This window comes from Chelonia mydas, chromosome 18 (genome assembly GCF_015237465.2).
Source record: "Chelonia mydas isolate rCheMyd1 chromosome 18, rCheMyd1.pri.v2, whole genome shotgun sequence".
NCBI classification, from domain to species: Eukaryota; Metazoa; Chordata; order Testudines; family Cheloniidae; genus Chelonia; species Chelonia mydas.
The window spans coordinates 16,948,967-16,966,682 of record NC_051258.2 but is presented as its reverse complement, the minus strand read 5'-3'; the positions used below and the strand labels follow the sequence as shown (position 1 = coordinate 16,966,682).

At 37.6% G+C, this 17,716-nt stretch overlaps 1 protein-coding gene and 1 long non-coding RNA gene across 3 annotated transcripts in view; one reads left to right on the top strand and one right to left on the bottom strand.

Annotated features, from left to right (window-relative positions):
• NADK (NAD kinase) overlaps positions 1-13,744 on the top strand; it is a 42,969-nt gene extending 29,225 nt beyond the window's left edge. For both annotated transcript variants that reach the window (XM_037880918.2, XM_037880919.2), the window contains 9 exons: positions 1,383-1,512; positions 2,069-2,177; positions 2,425-2,510; positions 3,021-3,123; positions 4,282-4,436; positions 6,420-6,519; positions 7,437-7,594; positions 8,867-8,949; positions 10,987-13,744. In XM_037880918.2, the coding sequence (XP_037736846.1) occupies positions 1,383-1,512; positions 2,069-2,177; positions 2,425-2,510; positions 3,021-3,123; positions 4,282-4,436; positions 6,420-6,519; positions 7,437-7,594; positions 8,867-8,949; positions 10,987-11,131 (1,069 nt within the window). In that variant the 3' untranslated portion in view covers positions 11,132-13,744. The remainder of the gene's footprint in view (positions 1-1,382; positions 1,513-2,068; positions 2,178-2,424; positions 2,511-3,020; positions 3,124-4,281; positions 4,437-6,419; positions 6,520-7,436; positions 7,595-8,866; positions 8,950-10,986) is intronic.
• Positions 1,638-4,282, bottom strand: LOC122463234. Its single transcript, XR_006286404.1, has 2 exons — positions 2,693-4,282; positions 1,638-2,517 (listed from the first exon to the last, which is right to left on the bottom strand). It is a non-coding gene; the product is annotated as an uncharacterized LOC122463234 (long non-coding RNA).
• Positions 13,745-17,716: the final 3,972 nt, after the last annotated feature.

Below are 17,716 nucleotides of genomic sequence, written 5' to 3'. Positions count from 1 at the left end.
TTGTAAAATTAGAAGTGAGTGTGACAAACTGAAAAGTGACTTGGACAGTAAAACTTTTTTGTTTGTTTTTTTTAAGGAAAATATGCACTCTCATCCAGCAAGAACCTTAGTGAAGTTTTTGTGTAGGAATAGAATCAAGTGAACAGCTGTTTAGCTAAGCTAATTAGTTATGCCTTCTGAATAGCACTATTGTAATATCTCCCAAGAGGAAATATAAAATGTTTACGTAGGTAACTTCCCAGACTAGAGCTGAAATATTTAAAACTTCCCTTTTACAATTCTTGACTTGTTTTGGTTTTAATGATTTCAGATTGAGAGTCTCATTGATTAAAACTGTGTTTACTGTTCTTTAGATTGATATAGACCCGTGCTGAATATTATAGTGTTGGATGAAAAGCATAGGTAGTCTTTCATGTTACTGCTTCCTCAAATTTTCAATTTAATGCTTCACCACTCTGATAGTCCAAGTGGAGTGGCCCCTAATGCAAGAGACGGGGAGCACAGTTGCTGGAAGTCTGTTAGGGTATGTCTACACAGCATCTACACACCTGTGGGTGGCCCATGCCAACCAACTTGGACTCACAGGGCTCAGGCTGCAGGGCTGTCTCATGGCTGTGTAGACTTCTGGGCTCAGGCTGCAGTCCTGGCTCTGAGATCTGCAAGGCAGGAGGTTCCCAGAGCTTGGGCATCAGGTCAAGCCCAGAAGTCTACACAGCTATGAAACAGCCCTGCGACCCTAGCCTAAGTCAGCTGGCACGGGCCAGCACTGGGAACCTAGTTGCTGTGTAGACACACCCTTAGTGGAGTGGTCTGGTAGTTCAAGAAAGGGCTTTAGTAGCTATCATTATGCTCCCACCAGAAACAAAGGACCCATGTTCTCAAACTTCTCTAGCATGTTTGTACCTGCAGGAATAGGCACCTTAATATTACTTTAGTCTGTCAACTTAGTGGGGAAATAAGAATTGCTATATTGCGGCAGAAAAATGGTCCATCTAGTCAGAACCCTATACGGTATAAAGCAGTGCTGTTTGGCTCCAAGAAAACTGCTTTCGTTATAAATCACTGTATAATTGTTTAGTTGCATCTTTCCGGACCTCTCATGATTAAAACTTAGAACGTTTTCTTAATAAAGACTGAACAGAATGTTCTCAATGAAAAGTGCAATCACATATTTGCTGAAAACTGGTGTGGCATTGCATTGTAGCCAGTCTGGTCTCTTTACTAGATTAAATTTAGCTATAATATTAAGGTTTTTCATGATTTATTCACCTCTCTTTTAGTCCACTATACTTTGACTAAAAGGGGACTGTTAACTTGATAGTCAAGAAATTACAATCCATTTTCCCACATATAATAGTTATACTGTTGATTTCCCTCCACAGGCATATTCAGGACCCAGCAAGTCAGCGGTTGACATGGAACAAACCTCCAAAGAGTGTCCTTGTTATCAAAAAGATTCGCGATGCCAGTCTGCTACAGCCTTTTAAAGAACTCTGTGTCTATCTTACAGAGGTAATTCAAATTGTGAGCGTTTAGACTTTTTTGCATAGTTACAGTATAACCATCTCATATTTAACCGGTATGTATTAGCTTTCTTGCAGAAGGAGTACATAGAATTGTATGAATAAGTCAATACATATAGAGAACAGAAATAATAAATTATTAAACTTTAAAACCAGTTACTCTTGCTATAAGAGCTCAGCTTAATTTAGCTTAAAGGAATCTGCTTCTTTAACATAGATGAATAGGGTAAAATATTCATTTCATTATGCCTTGAGAAAAAATATTAGAAAACATAACAGTGTTACCATATCACAGGCATGTAATGAAAATTCCGAAGTTTAGTTTCGTTAATTCAATCGTTATGTGGCCTTCATATGACAATAAGTGTTATGCTTAAATGCTGCAGGATTGTAACAATACATACAGAAGTAGGCAATCAGTCTTGTAATATTTTACATCATCATATGTAATTTAAATCATTGTAAACTAATAGAATATTGCTCAGGCGCTTGTCATTTCATTAACAGATTTTTTTTTTTTTAGTAAATAATTATGCTTCTTTTAGGAGAACAACATGATAGTTTATGTAGAAAAAAAAGTGCTAGAAGACCCAGCCATAGTTAATGATGATAATTTTGGACCAGTGAAGAAGAAATTTTGCACTTTCAGAGAAGGTACAGTAATGATTTCTTAAAATCTAGGTTTACTGCCTTTTTATTCTGTTTCCTTAGTGATCCATTCAAATGAATCAGAATTGTCTGATGGAAACCTATTCTTGATAAACCCATGTAGCTGTTTTGATAGTGTCAATCATTTACACATGTAAATTAGCATCAGTGTGCTGCACCAAATTTATTCCATAAATTGAAACCTGTGATACATTGTGTAAATTAAACCTTTATTTTCAATGTTATCCTCTAGATTATGATGATATCTCCAATCAGATAGACTTTATCATATGCCTGGGAGGAGATGGTACCTTGCTTTATGCTTCTTCACTTTTTCAGGTGAGTCCTATAGGGAATAAGAAAAGGAGTACTTGTGGCACCTTAGAGACTAACCAATTTATTTGAGCATGAGCTGTAGCTCACAAAAGCTCATGCTCAAATAAATTGGTTAGTCTCTAAGGTGCCACAAGTACTCCTTTTCTTTTTGCGAATACAGACTAACATGGCTGTTACTCTGAAACCTATAGGGAATAGTAATTAGAGGTCCTTTCCCTAATCAAGTCCTCTGTGTTAGAGACAATCTTGAAGTTTTCTGCCATGTTGTGTTTATTTTATTCTGCTCCTGCCAAGTCTCCCCTTCTCATTCAAAAAGCATGAGAGCTACTTAGGTGAATTATACCTTTGTTTTTTACTATTATGCTTAACTGAAGTAAAATCCATAATTAAGATATTTGCAGATAGACTGGGCTGTAATATGGTACCTCTTATACATTAAAAAGCATGGAAATAACATAAATGTTTGATTTGTGCAACATGTAACAGCCTCCCAATTCTTCTTTCTATGGACAGGGCAGCGTACCTCCAGTTATGGCTTTTCATCTGGGATCTCTTGGATTTCTCACCCCCTTTAACTTCGAGAACTTTCAGTCCCAAGTTACTCAAGTTATAGAAGGTAAGCCTTCTGATGTCTTCGCTGCTTTTTAGAGAGTTATCCTTTATTTGTCCTGTTAGTTTTTCTTTAAAGTAGGACTCAGCTGAGTCCTATAATACATAAATAAATAGATATTAACTTTCAATATCGTTTTCCTCGCTGATTTGAAAAGTTGGAATGGTCCAGAAATCACTTCTTGCTTGGTTGTGGTGTGTAAGGAAAGAATATAGAACTAATGTTTTGCACAGTCTCTGAGTATAAAATGCAAAAACCTAGATCTAATGGCATGGACATACGCTAGATAACCCAACCACCTGTAACTTCTTAGTTTTTGTAAACAATGCCAAGTTAAAATGGTAAGAAATCAAGCATCCAAAAGTCAGAAAACTCCAAAAATTAAAGTTCCTTCTTGAACGTTATTTTGTGAATCTAATCTGGCCTATTGATATGTTGTTAAATAGTAAACCAGTCAAGTTTACACCAAATATGGAAAATGGGAATAGAAAATCATGAGCTGTGTGCCTTAGCACTGAAGGAGAAATCTTAACTTTCGAAGTTTGACTCTTGAGTGCTTGATTTCTCAATATGAAAGTTGCATTTACAGTAGTTCTTGGTATTTAAGTTGTGTTTGAAATAAAAGAAAAGGAAAAAAAGCTGCTGGCACTGGTTGCTGAGAAATAAAGCTGCTCAGCTTGCATCCCAAAATTAAGACATCCAAAAATATTAACAGGATTCTCATGTTGCTAAATTGTTGTCTTTCAGAGTTCATACCTTTTTAAAAATGAACTGATTGTCTTCATTCTTGTCTTACTTATGTCTCCCTGAGGATTATCAAACAAGCCAAAATGCAAAGTTGCTAGGTTCAGCGGCTTTAGGTTATGTACATGTAATTTCTCAGATTTCTCATTAGAACATATGGGGGAAAGTGGGTTTTTATGCTTGTGTTACTCAAATTTGACTCAAGTTTTGCTCATTCCTTTAAAAAAAAAAATTCTGTTTTGAATTAAGACAGAGGATGGAAAATTCTCCTGCAAAAGACACTTGAGAACATGAGCAACTGAAAAATGGGGAAAAACGTTTCACAGTGAATGCTACCAGCTTGCTGTGCAAATGGTGCAGTTCCTGATAATGTAGTAGGTGCCATTCTCTAGTGTGTGTGGTTTTATTTTTTTCTTATAGGCAATGCAGCGCTTGTTCTCCGGAGCAGACTGAAAGTGAAAGTAGTAAAGGAACACAGAGAGAAGAAGACATTGATACAAAATGGTATTGAAGAAAATGGAGTGATCTCTACAAGTCTAGAGATGGAAATGGGCAAGCAAATCATGCAATATCAGGTCAGAGTCTGAATAGCATAAAATAGGAAATAAGCAAAAGAACTAAGAAATAATTCACTCTTCACTTGAGATAATCACCAGTTCTCTTTTGCATACTGTATCTACACCCAATTATATTAACCCAGTATTATAACATCTATGATATCTGCTTCCACATAATTTCCAGAATGGTTACTAAGGATAATGAAGGAAGGGTGGGTGGAGTGTGCAGAAGCAACCTCATTGTGTTTAATTTCTGTAATATTCTGTATCTGCACCAGAGGTTTCCTTACCTTTTCAAAAACAAAAAAATTACTTACAGTAATCTTTACCACTGAATCTCCCACTGATTCATATAAGCAAAAGGAAAATCCATCAATGCCAATGAAAACTGGCTTTTGGCTTAGTACAGAGTGAATTTTGTTTTCACAAATACATTTTTGAGTTCAAAAAATGAATGTCAGGTGTTTTGTGTTTATTAATTTATATAACTGTTTCAGGTTTCAGAGTAACAGCCGTGTTAGTCTGTATTTGCAAAAAGAAAAGGAGTACTTGTGGCACCTTAGAGACTAACCAATTTATTTGAGCATAAGCTTTCGTGAGCTACAGCTCACTTCATCGGATGCATACTGTGGGACACAAATCAGATGTCAAGAATTATAACATTCATAAACCAGTCGGAGAACACTTCAATCTCTCTGGTCACGTGATTACAGACATGAAAGTTGCGATATTACAACAAAAAAACTTCAAATCTAGACTCCAGCTAGAGACTGTTGAATTGGAATTCATTTGCAAATTGGATACAATTAACTTAGGCTTGAATAGAGACTGGGAGTGGCTAAGTCATTATGCAAGGTAACCTATTTCCCCTTGTTTTTTCCTAACCCCCCCCGACATTCTTGTTAAACCCTGGATTTGTGCTGGAAATGGCCCAACTTGATTATCATACATATCGTAAGGCGAGTGATCACTTTAGATAAGCTATTACCAGCAGGAGAGTGGGGTAGGAGGAGGTATTTTTTCATGCTTTGTGTGTATAAAAAGATCTTCTACACTTTCCACAGTATGTATCCGATGAAGTGAGCTGTAGCTCACGAAAGCTTATGCTCAGATAAATTGGTTAGTCTCTAAGGTGCCACAAGTACTCCTTTTCTTATAACTGTTTCAGTTATATAGTAATCTATAATATAGAAGTCTTGGGCTATTTCTTAGAGGAGTGTGGGGCAGAAAATGTGGCCAGGAGAGTACAGCGTGGAGTTTAAAGAAGTGATATATTTTTGCTTCATGGATTTGTTACTTATTAATGGCATCTCTATAAACCCACAATTATCTACACAGTAGATAATGATGCTGTTATAGTGGTAGTTGATCATTTTATGGCATCTCTTATTTAAGAGAAAAACTGTTTTAAATTTGGAAGCCTTAGATTCACCCTGCATCAAAGTTCAAATGTATCATTCTAGAATGCAGATTAGACTCTGTCTGCGGAGAATTTCATAATCTCATCTCATTGAATTGGGTCATATATTGACTTCTTTATCAAGCTCATGTCTTTTGTAACTGGGATGCCTTTGGTAAATCAGCTTATTGCCATCATTAGGAAAAGGCTCCAATGTACATATATAACAAGGGGACATATATGCTGCAATTGAAGTAAATTGTATATAAAATATTAAACTTTTATCCATAATATGCCAAACCTTTCAGTAAAAAATGGCAGGAGAGAAAGCTAAATTTCAGTACAACAGTTAGATCACTGAAGAGTAATAACAAAGTGTAATATTCAGAGGAGTGCTTCCTCTTTGCCCTTTAGCTAATTTTTGATCCATTGCCCCAAATAATCTAAAACAAAAGTATGTGACTCCAGGACTAAGCTAAACTGACATTGTAATGGTGTTGGGGGGGTTAACCTTTCAAAGATCTGGGAGACGTACTTAACTAGTCACTTGACAAATATTATGCTTCCAGGGAAATAACTAGTGGTATTGTACATTATGTCAGGTCCTAAATGAAGTTGTAGTGGATCGAGGTCCTTCCTCCTACCTTTCCAATGTGGATGTTTTTCTAAATGGACACCTCATAACCACAGTGCAAGGTGATGGTAAGTCCATTTCATAATCAAAAAGCCTATACCTCATACTGTTAAGACTGGGACAGGCTAATCAGCTCTTACTTAGGTTGCTCCTACTTTTTTAAAAAAGGGGTGCATTGTTTTATGAGGTAGAAATCAAGACGGTGGCTTCTGCTTCTGGGTTGTTGAAAACTAGGTGTGCAGAGGAGTGGTAAGTTTCATTTAAACAATTGTTGCAGTCCATAGAGCAGCACTGAAAGCAGAAAAGAGGCTTACAGCTTGTATCTTATTTTGTGGAGGCCTGGTGTCAAGTCGCCACTTGTTTGTGTAGGGGAATTAGGGACAAAAGGCAAGGGGGGAAAAAACGGTTTGGGAAGATCCTGGAGTTGGATGTCTGAGTTTGCTGCAATCTTAAGATCTTTTAATGAAGTCACTACTTATTTAATATTAGCACTTCACCTGCAAAGCTCTTCAAAAAATTGAATCCTCCTATCCCTCTAAGGAAAGTAAATAGATCTGCGTTATACAAAGGTGCAAGCTGAGGCACAGTAGTTCTGTTTGACTTGCCCAAGGCTTTAGAGGTGTAGTCTGTGTCAGTGCTCGGTTTGGAAAGATGTTTCTGGCTCCTGGTTATGTGTTTATTACCACACCTGTCATATGAAATGTGAGTTTGTGGTTTAGACGTTTCCATTTCACCAATTTAACTTTTTATAAGCAATCTTTTAAAGCATTTAACTAAAAATTTCAGTCTCTACTACACCTGTGTTGAGTGGAGGAGAAATCCAGCTATTGACTAAAGTCGGAAAGAGCTTTTTTTTTTTTTTTTTTTTTTTTTTTTTAAGTATTTTCAAATGAAGGAAGTGCAACAGTCCTGTTTCTTGGCCTCCTTTTAAATAACAGCATCAAGCCAAGCAGCCACATTTATAAAACTTTTGTTCCCTTCACAGGAGTGATTGTCTCCACACCAACTGGTAGCACGGCTTATGCGGCTGCAGCAGGAGCATCTATGATTCATCCAAATGTTCCTGCAATAATGATCACCCCAATCTGCCCTCACTCACTGTCCTTCAGACCCATTGTTGTTCCTGCAGGAGTTGAGCTCAAGGTTAAATTGTGTTCTTTCGTTTTTTAAAGATAGAAACTTGTGGTGATAACTATTGAAACTGGAAAAAAAACAAGGGGGTAGAATGTGTTCATTATTATCCACCATGGCAAAACATTACTGAATGCTGTAGAACTTTGTAAAGTACTCTTGAAGCAACATATACTTGCTTAGAAGAATAAACTTCTAGACCATGAGTCTCCACTGACTTGCACATTATATAGTCATCTGTACGTGTGCAGAGTGGGTGTAAATACACTACCATTCTAATTAGTCAGCGTTTTATATCCATTTTGCATAGATGTAGATGACTGCACAAGGTGAAAGGCAGTGAAGGATCAAAACCTGGTGTCAAAAGTAGTATCACAGCTTTCATGGGTATGTCGTGAAAGCGGTATCAGCACATCTGTTATAAACTCTCTTTGTCTTTTACTACTGTGATTTAAATAATACAGTTCTGCAGAAAAGTTTGGTAGGCAAGGTCTTAGTACAGAGTGGATTTTGTTTTCACAAATACATTTTTGAGTTCAAAAAATGAATGTCAGGTGTTTTGTGTTTATTAATTTATATAACTGTTTCAGTTATATAGTAATCTATAATATGGAAGTCTTGGGCTATTTCTTAGAAGGGTGTGGGGCAGAAAATGTGGCCAGGAGAGTGCAAGGTAGAGTTTAAAGAAATGATAAATTTTTGCTTCATGGATTCGTTACTTATTAATGGCATCTCTATAAACCCACAATTATCTACACAGTAGATGATGATGCTATTATGGTGGTAGTTGATCACTTTATGGCATGTCTTATTTAAAAGAAAAACTGTTTTTAAATTTGCAAGCCTTAGATTCACCCTGCATCAAAGTTCAAATGTATCATTCTAGAATGCAGATTAGACTCTGTCTGCAGAGAATTTCATAATCTCATCTCATTGAATTGGGTCATGTATTGACTTCTATATCAAGCTCAGGTCTTTTGTAACTGGGATGCCTTTGGTAAATCAGCTTATTGCCATCATTAGGAAAAGGCTCCAATGTACATATATAACAAGGGGACATATATGCTGCAATTGAAGTAAATTGTATATAAAATATTAAACTTTTATCCATAATATGCCAAACCTTTCAGTAAAAAATGGCAGGAGAGGAAGCTAAATTTCAGTACAACAACTGAAGAGTAATAACAAAGTGTAATATTCAAGGGAGTGCTTCCTCTTTGCCCTTTAGTTACAAAAGCTCTTGTAATTATTTCATCTTAAGTCTTCTGCTTTATTCTTCCTCAGATCATGCTGTCCCCTGATGCCAGGAACACAGCATGGGTTTCATTTGATGGGAGGAAGAGACAGGAAGTCTGCCATGGAGACAGGTAAAGATTTTTCTTTGACTGTTATCTTCCTTTATAATATTGACACAAGTATCTGCGGCCACACTTTCAAACTTGGGTTAGGGTTAGTAGGGAAATGATTGGAGCCTTTATGATAGACCATCGTGACCCTTAAATTTCAAGCTGAATTAAAAATGCTATATTGTTTCAGGCGTTTTCTCACTTGAAAATAATTTTTTTTTCAAATACATTTTAAAAGCAAATGAAGTGTCAGGAAAAATCATACAAACATTACTTAATGCATATCCTTAAAGAATTCTGTGGACTTCAAGTTATGGTCCTGATCATAAAAAGAAAAGGAGTACTAGTGGCACCTTAGAGACTAACCAATTTATTTGAGCATAAGCTTTTGTGAGCTACAGCTCACTTCATTGGATGCATCCGATGAAGTGAGCTGTAGCTCACAAAAGCTTATGCTCAAATAAATTGGTTAGTCTCTAAGGTGCCACTAGTACTCCTTTTCTTTTTGCAAATACAGACTAACACGGCTGTTACTCTGAAACCGGTCCTGATCGTGAGACCTGTTGAGTACGGTGAAGGGAATGTGAATTTCATGTACTCTGTACCTCTCAGGATAAGACCATGTTTGTGTCCTATGCCATTGGCAAGGCTGATAAAACATCATAAAGAGCAGATGTATCCCTTTGTTGTGCTCAAATAAACTTATACAACAGCAGATGCATTGATGGGCCCTTGCTACGTTTAGTGACAGGATTCTGCAGCTCATGAGACACAGTGCTGTAGCTGAAAGAACTTAAGCTCTTTATAGATACAATGAAGTGTGAGAGCCCAGAGAGGATACGCTAAGAAGAAACCCCAAATTGTCTTCTGCTTAGTGTGGTGGTTTCCTTCATAGACCAGTCATGCTGTGTGACACGCTGCCTTTGTTTCATGTTTGTGGGCAGGCAGGGAATTGGAAAATTGCCAGGATCTTGCACTTGGAGTCTTCTGTATTGCCCTGACCACTTGAAGAATGGAGGGGACGGACAGATTAGGTGGACAGCAAGAGTCAGAGATCCCAATCTTAGATTTGGTGATTGGTCCTTTAGTAGAAAAGTTAGACTCTTTAGTATTTGCTACCCTTATTTTTGAAATTTGAGGATCATGGTGACAGTTTAATATTTTAAGGTGTTAAATTTTGAGTTGGTCCAAAGGTGAGGTTGTTAAACCCCAGCAAGGGGTAAGATGAAAGAGGGTCGTGAGCAAGGCAGATTGGCCTAGAACCCTCTGCTCCCAAGAGCTTTGATCTCAACATTTGTAAAGCACTCTGCTCACTGTGACAAGTATCAGGGAGTAGCCGTGTTAGTTTGTATCCACAAAAACAACAAGGAGTCCGATGGCACCTTAAAGACTAAGAGATTTATATGAGCATAAGCTTTTATGGGTAAAAACCCCACTTCTTCAGATGCATGGAGTGAAAATTACAGATGCAGGCATAAATATACTGACACATGAAGAGAAGGGAGTTACCTCGCAAGTGGAGAACCAGTGTTGACCGGGCCAATTCAATCAGGGTGGATGTAGTCCACTCCCAATAATAGATGAGGAGGTGTCAATTCCAGGAGAGGCAAAGCTGCCGACCCACCCTGATCGAATTGGCCCTGTCAACACTGGCTGTCCACTTGTGAGGTAACTCCCTTCTCTTCATGTGTCAGCATATTTATGTCTGCATCTGTCATTTTCACTCCATGCATCTGAAGAAGTGGGGTTTTTACCCACGAAAGCTTATGCTCAAATAAATCTGTTTGTCTTTAAGGTGTCATCAGACTCCTTGTTGTTTCTGCTCATTGTATTGTTTAGGCACTGTGCCCCATCTTTGCCACCCCCAGACTTTTTGGAAACTGACCATTCTCCAAAGGGTTGAATTTTTAGTAATGTAGCCAGTGTCCCAAGGGTGTATTTAAAGAAAGAAAAAGATAAATCTGGGAATCCAGGAGTTTGATTCTGTAACCACAAATGTACAGTCTTACTACTATTTATCCTCCCTCATTACTAACTGAGGGTATTCCTGTATTGCAGTATTAGCATCACTACCTCTTGCTATCCCCTCCCTTCGATCTGTTTCCGAGATCCTGTGAGCGACTGGTTTGAAAGCCTGGCTGAGTGCTTACACTGGAATGTTCGGAAGAAGCAAAATCACTTTGCTGTTGAAGAAGAATTTTGAATGTCGACACCTAATGAGACTCGTGGGAACTTAAAATGGCAGTATCCCTTGTATAAAAATGTTTGTTCAGCCTACGGGGAATAGACCAATACATATATTTTTTAAATAGTTACGTACCTCATATCAGTCTTCTCTGCTGATGACCAGAAATTATCATGTTGCTTCCTCTCTGCTGAGAATAGGAGTGGAAAAATTTAGAATCTGATTTGTTAGCCTTTTTTTTTTTTAATTTATTTATAATGGGTTGGTATTTTTAATCAATATCAACACACAGATCTACAAACCACCTCAAACACGATTGTAACAAGTAATTTGCAGAGTAGCATTCTAGGTTGTACCTAGATACATAATAGAAAAATGGCATTAAAATATTCCAGTTAATTTGGTAGATTTGTAATTCCGTGGTTAAGACTTCTCATCTAAAACTCAAAGGAATTTTTCTTTTTAAAATGCTCTTTGTTAATGTAAATGAATGCATGGTAGTCAAAATGTCTTCCCATCAGGTGAACTAATTAAATATTTTGCCTTTCCATAAAAATATAGCAAGAATTAGGGGAAAGAACCACTATACAGATACTCTACAGATACAACTTACTATCAGAAATACAGATAGTTTTGTAAGTATCGAGAACCCTTTTTCTTTCTGCCCATTTGAACGGACATCATTTAGGGTCCCCATAGGCAGCATTGACAACTGCTTGCGTGGACAAACTGTTGAAGTGGCATACTTTTTTGTTGATGAGCTAATTATGCCTGAGCAGTTCCCTGGTTTTTCAGCATGTTTGTGACCCTTAGAAATGGTTTGGATTTTTTCTTTTCTCTTTTTAACCTCTGGAGTAAGCAGCAGCATTTGAGGTTGTAAACTACAGATTTTCATCAAGTGTTGTTGACCCAACCAGCAGAGTCTCTTCTAGGATGGCTGTATTGTTTTTCTTTTGAACCACTAATTACGTTAACTAGTCTCACATTCTAAATTAGGATCTGAATGATCTTCGCGCCCATTGAAGATAAGTGTGCTGCTTGCAGGATTGAGCTCTTGAATAAGGAGAAAAGGGATATTGCATTGATAGGCTGATCAGAAACAGGACACATTCCCAGCTTAGTAGCGATGGTGCCTTCAGCACACTTCAAGATATTTTAAGTCTTGTATGTACTTTTTTAAGTCTTTCAAATGTTTCTAACCTGTTTATGTACATATTTTATTGTACATGCTTTTATGAAAATAAGTAGTTTGAAAAAAGGGTTTGTACTGAAATCACTTTTACTGAAAATCAAACTCAGTTATAATGTTTACATTTATGTTCTCTGTGGTGCAGTCTCTTATAACCATATTGTTCAAATCCTAGCATCTTCATGTATCTCTGCATAGACCATTAAAAGGGAGGGATGTTCTCTGCTAATCTTGAAGTCTTCAGCATATTATTGCAGAGGAATCTGTTTCTTACTGATTAAGTGGGGGATTGCAAAGAAGCTCTATTGAACTTTCATGGTTGTCTTGCTCTTATTAATGTTTGTGCAGTCAGGGGTAACAATGGGGGATGTATTAATTCCCATGTTCTACCTACCCTGCAGTCCTCTGATTCATGGGCTAATGTCTCTTTTTTTGCATGTTGCCCTGGTCTGTTTAATTTTGTCAAATCAAGGTGAGAGCACTCTGCATAAAGCAGCAGATTTAAACTCTGGTAACAGTGTAAATCATGCTAAAATTGTGTTAATATAAATTCATGTTACGTTTGTAAATGTTTTGTTATCTAGAATATTGGTTGAATTCCGTCTGGACCAGCAAAATCTGTGACATCCTTGAGTATGTTCAGACAGCTTTAGATCTTTTTGGACATAAGCTTTCGTGGGCTAAAACCCACTTCATCGGATGCATGCAGTGGAAAATGCAGTAGGAAGATGTATTTTCCACTGCATGCATCCAATGAAGTGGGTTTTAGCCCTCGAAAGCTTATGCCCAAATAAATGTTAATCTCTAAGGTGCCACAAAACTCCTTGGTTTTTTTGCTGATATAGACTAACAGGACTACCACTCTGAAACCTTTAGATCTTTGTTTTTCACTTGAATTTACAGTATAATGGTTATATCACTGCTTAAAGTTGCTTACGGGTTTTTTAGCCGACAGAGTATTCAATTTTCGAATAGCTGTTTACTTTCTGAGCTACAGAAACATTTTGTTTTGGAAAAAGATACATTTCCCTATTTAAAAATGCAATAATTGGGAAAAGGAACAGAGCAGAGCCTTTAATTTTAACATTTAGTGTATAAATGTACTAAAATGAATGAGAATGGACAGAAGGCTTTGCTGGATAGGAAGTGAAAAAATAAACCATTTGAGAAGATGGTAAGGCAAAATAAGTAAAAATGAGGCTTATATAGAACAGCAGTTGTTGTTTTTTTTAAAAAAAGCTAAAACCTAGCATTTTAGCACCTTTTTTATTTGTGCTTTTTTATAATAGTAAATATCATTCATTACATGTAACAAATTGTGGAACTTCAATTTTCAGTGTACATTTCATAAAATGTAATCTCTAAAACCCTATGTAACTACTTCCTCTAAATTTGACTTATGTTTCTTATTAAAATTAATCTAACATACACAGGCAGTTGCATTATTTGGCTCTGAGTGAAGTTTCTTCATAGTTTTGCCTATGAAAGCCACCTTGATGACAAAAATCTGTGGATTGCTACACAGCTGAATAGAGAGAGCTACAACCATGACTACAGGGAAGAAAGTAACCTGGTGGATTTATGCTTCAGTTTTCACTTTGGACAAACTACTTAATCCTGTTTTCTTACCAGCTTTGCTTAAACAAAAGACCCCAAACAGTGAGTTTGTGTTTTAATACTTTAAGAATTTATCTAATTCTAAGAATGCCCCACTTCCCCCACCACAAGACCCATCTCTCCTAATTGGCCGTACACAAGCAGGTTACTAACACCTGGTCTATACTGAAATGTTTTTGGTAACATAGCTATGTCGGTTAGAGGCATGATTCCTCTGCCACCCCTTACTGATACAGCTATTCTAGCAAAAGCCCTAGTGTAGATGCAGTTATACTGGCAAAAAAAACCCTTCTTTTGCCAGTGTAGCTTACTCTGTGGAAATGGTTTAAGCTGTACCAGCAAAAGACCTCTTTTACTGAGACAAGCTGCATCTCTACTAGCGTGTGGGTTGCTGGTATAACTATACCTTCAAACCCTTTTCTATGTAGGCAGGGCCTAAGATTTGTAATTTACTCCTTGGAAAGGAAAAATGAGTTGGTGATCTCCAAAAGGATACTTTTTTTTTTTTATAAAGGAAAATGTAAGTTACTGAAGTACTAAAACTGATGTAACACAGTATAATCCAGTGTATACTTACGTTTTAAAAATCCTAATGTTTCATGTTAATGCTTTGGAAACTTGTTACATATTCCTGAAACATCAAATATTTTTCAAACCTTTCAATAAACTTTTTTTAAAAGTTGGCTTTGTGCATCAGCATTTGACCTGTCTCTAGATCATAGAAATAGATATGCAGTAATTTCTCAAAAGTACAGTGTGTTTTAGGGTACATATTGAACACTAGCTTCTACAGTGTTACTGGTATATGGAGGTGGAAACTGAGTATGTGTGCACTCGTGAGAAAAGACTTCCAATCTTTAGGGAAAGGTACAAAATAAGCTTCTGGCATTCGCTGTGTAGGCTAAAACAAAAGCATCGTGTTCACATAGCTACATTGAATTTCTTAAGGATCCAAGAGAAAGGGATAAAGAACTAGTGAAATTAAGGACAACCTCTGAGACACTGGGAAGAATACTAAACACAATCCTTCCATGCAAAATTTGACCCCAAAGAAGTTTATGAATGAACATTCCGCTCTGATGCCATACAGCTCATCCTGACCTGTACCCAGTGATAAATACTTAAGGAATCTCTGATTAGCTTGGGAATCTAAGGCATCTTTACAGGATTTCTTGACTAGCCTAGCCTGTAACCTGTCCAACAAAGCAACAGCTGGTGCATATTCTCAGGCCACATGAAGGGGATTGACAAGCAGTGAAGGAAATTTAGTGTTTGCTGAACCTGGTTAATATGGCCGTTTTTGAATGGTGTATCCACATTAGAGCTGACATGCCTGAGCGTATGTGCCAGGGTTTTCACTTCCTCACTGCAAAGAGATGTCTCACTAGCTGAGAAACATTGCTATTTGTAACCAAAGCACGGCCCAAAACCACACCCAGACTTTCACATGACGGTGATTCCTTTTCTTGCCTCTACTGTGGAGGAATATCATTGCCCCATCAGGGGACTCATTTGGCTGAACTCACCTTGCTGGATGACTCCTGACATCACCTGACAGGATGACTCCCACAGTTGTTTACATATGGGTCACAAGCTCTCTCTTTCTGTCTCCTGTCAAAGTGAGTGTTCCAAGTAATGTTTCCAGTTTTAAATTACGGGGTTTTAAGTGCTTTTAAAAAAAAGACCCTTAGATTTACCCCAGTCAAAAACAAATACGTCCTGTAATTTTTCTTGTAGGTTAAGGAGGAAGAAGCACAAAAGGGGACCACTTATATTCATAAAAAGCTGCTTTACAGGAATGCCTGTAATCTTCAGAAACCTTTCCAGTTTCAGAGTAGCAGCCGTGTTAGTCTGTATTCGCAAAAAGAAAAGGAGTACTAGTGGCACCTTAAAGACTAACCAATTTATTTGAGCATAAGCTTTCATGAGCTACTGCCACTAGTACTCCTTTTCTCTTTCCAGTTTGTATTTAAAGTAGCAATAAAATCGGGGCCATTTGGCTACCTGGACCATTCCCATTTAAACTAGTGGGAACTGCATGTATCTGAGGGGAGAATTTGGTTCACTGATCGGGGCCTGACCTCTCTCCCCTCCCCACCATGTCATCCAGTTCATTTAAAAGAAATAGGGCCAAATTCTGCTTTTGTGCAGCCCCAATGTTAATGAGATTTAAAGGGTGCAAATTAGGAGAATTTGGCCCAAAGAAGACAACAGTAAGAACTATCTGATGTTGTCCTGTCGTTGTGTAACACTTTTTCAAAGATCAACATATACTAAAAAAGGGGGAGGAGGGAATATATAGTGCAATTGCATTCTTGAATTGGATTATCTCACAATAAACACCACTGTTAAAATGCTTTTACTGGCATTTATATCCACAATAACAATTCATGCCTTATTGGTATATTAGAGCACTTGCAAAGTTGGAAGGCCTAAAATGTTGTCTTTTCTTCCGTATTTGTTTTCCAATTCATGTGCTTCTCTGTGGGGTGTATTCTAAATCAAATGTTTTGATATTTTTTTCCCCTAAAGCCAAATCAGTGTCTGCTGCCAGCAGGTATAATAATCCATTGCAAATTCAAACATCTCAAAGGGGGGCTTGTAGTCAGTAAGGAGAGAAGACAGTAGTAAAAATAAAATGGATAATCTTGGCCCTCAAGCAGTGGTCCTTGCTCAAGCAGAGCTCACACTGACCTCAATAGGAGATCTGCCTGAGCAAGGACTGTTGGGCCAAGTCCCTGTGAGTTCTTTTTCTGAATTAAAATTAGAGTCTGAAACTAGGGAAATGGAAGTAAATACTGCCAGGAACTTTGACAGACGGGCTGGCGAAGTCAGCATGTTGAGCAATTGCTCTAGATATCTGTGGTTAGAAACAGTTCTGAGAAAAGAGCCATGGGTCAGATGATCATACCAAAAAAAAAAAAAAAAAAAGCAACTGTATCTTCCTTCTATTATGTGCACTTACAATTTTCATGGTTGTGAATCATTAGCCTCTTTGAATCCTATTAAGGGAAACTTTGAGTGCTGATGACAGGGATGGGTTGACAGTTTGAGTGAAGTCTTCAGCCAGCTTCACTCAGGAATAGCTGAAACGGTGCAGATTTGAACTTGTGATCTGAAGGTGAAAGGCGCTACAACCCTAAATCCATGCTGCCCAAGGTGAAGCTTGTTGATAGCTGTAGCCCTTTAGATTCTGTATAAAATAGCTGGGATTCATTTGTTGGGAACAAATGATCCCATTCTTGCCATATCAATGATTTTATATTCTGGTTGCTGGTGGAGGGTAAGGCTGGATTTTCAGCTTGAGAGCTGGATTCAGCTCTTGCCTTAGTTATTGGTGAAAGTGATTTTGTTTGTCTCACCCTAGTCTGTAATGATTCAATCTGGAATATCTGGGACATGACGGAAAGTGTTGCAGGTCAGGCTTGGAGGGTGTTGGCTGAGCTGGTGAGAGGTGTGCAGGATTGGTATAACTGGGTGTGCTGCAGATCATGACTCCAATGCACTGGCGTAAATGTATGTGGGGAAACTTGCATGATTCAGCCAACCCTACTTGTCCCTCACTTGCACATGCACTGAATTCACTAGCAAACTTAGCTTTAATAAAACCTCTTATTGCTCAGATATTACTGTTGACAGTTATGCTGAGCTGGTAACTAAAGAATAAACATCCATGGGGCTGTTAATGTGCTTTTAAAATGAACTCAATAGGTAGCTTGTTGCTCTTAAGTAAGTTTGTTTTTAAATGAGTTCAATGTGAAATGTAACAGAGAGACTGCCAGAGGAGCTCAACAAGA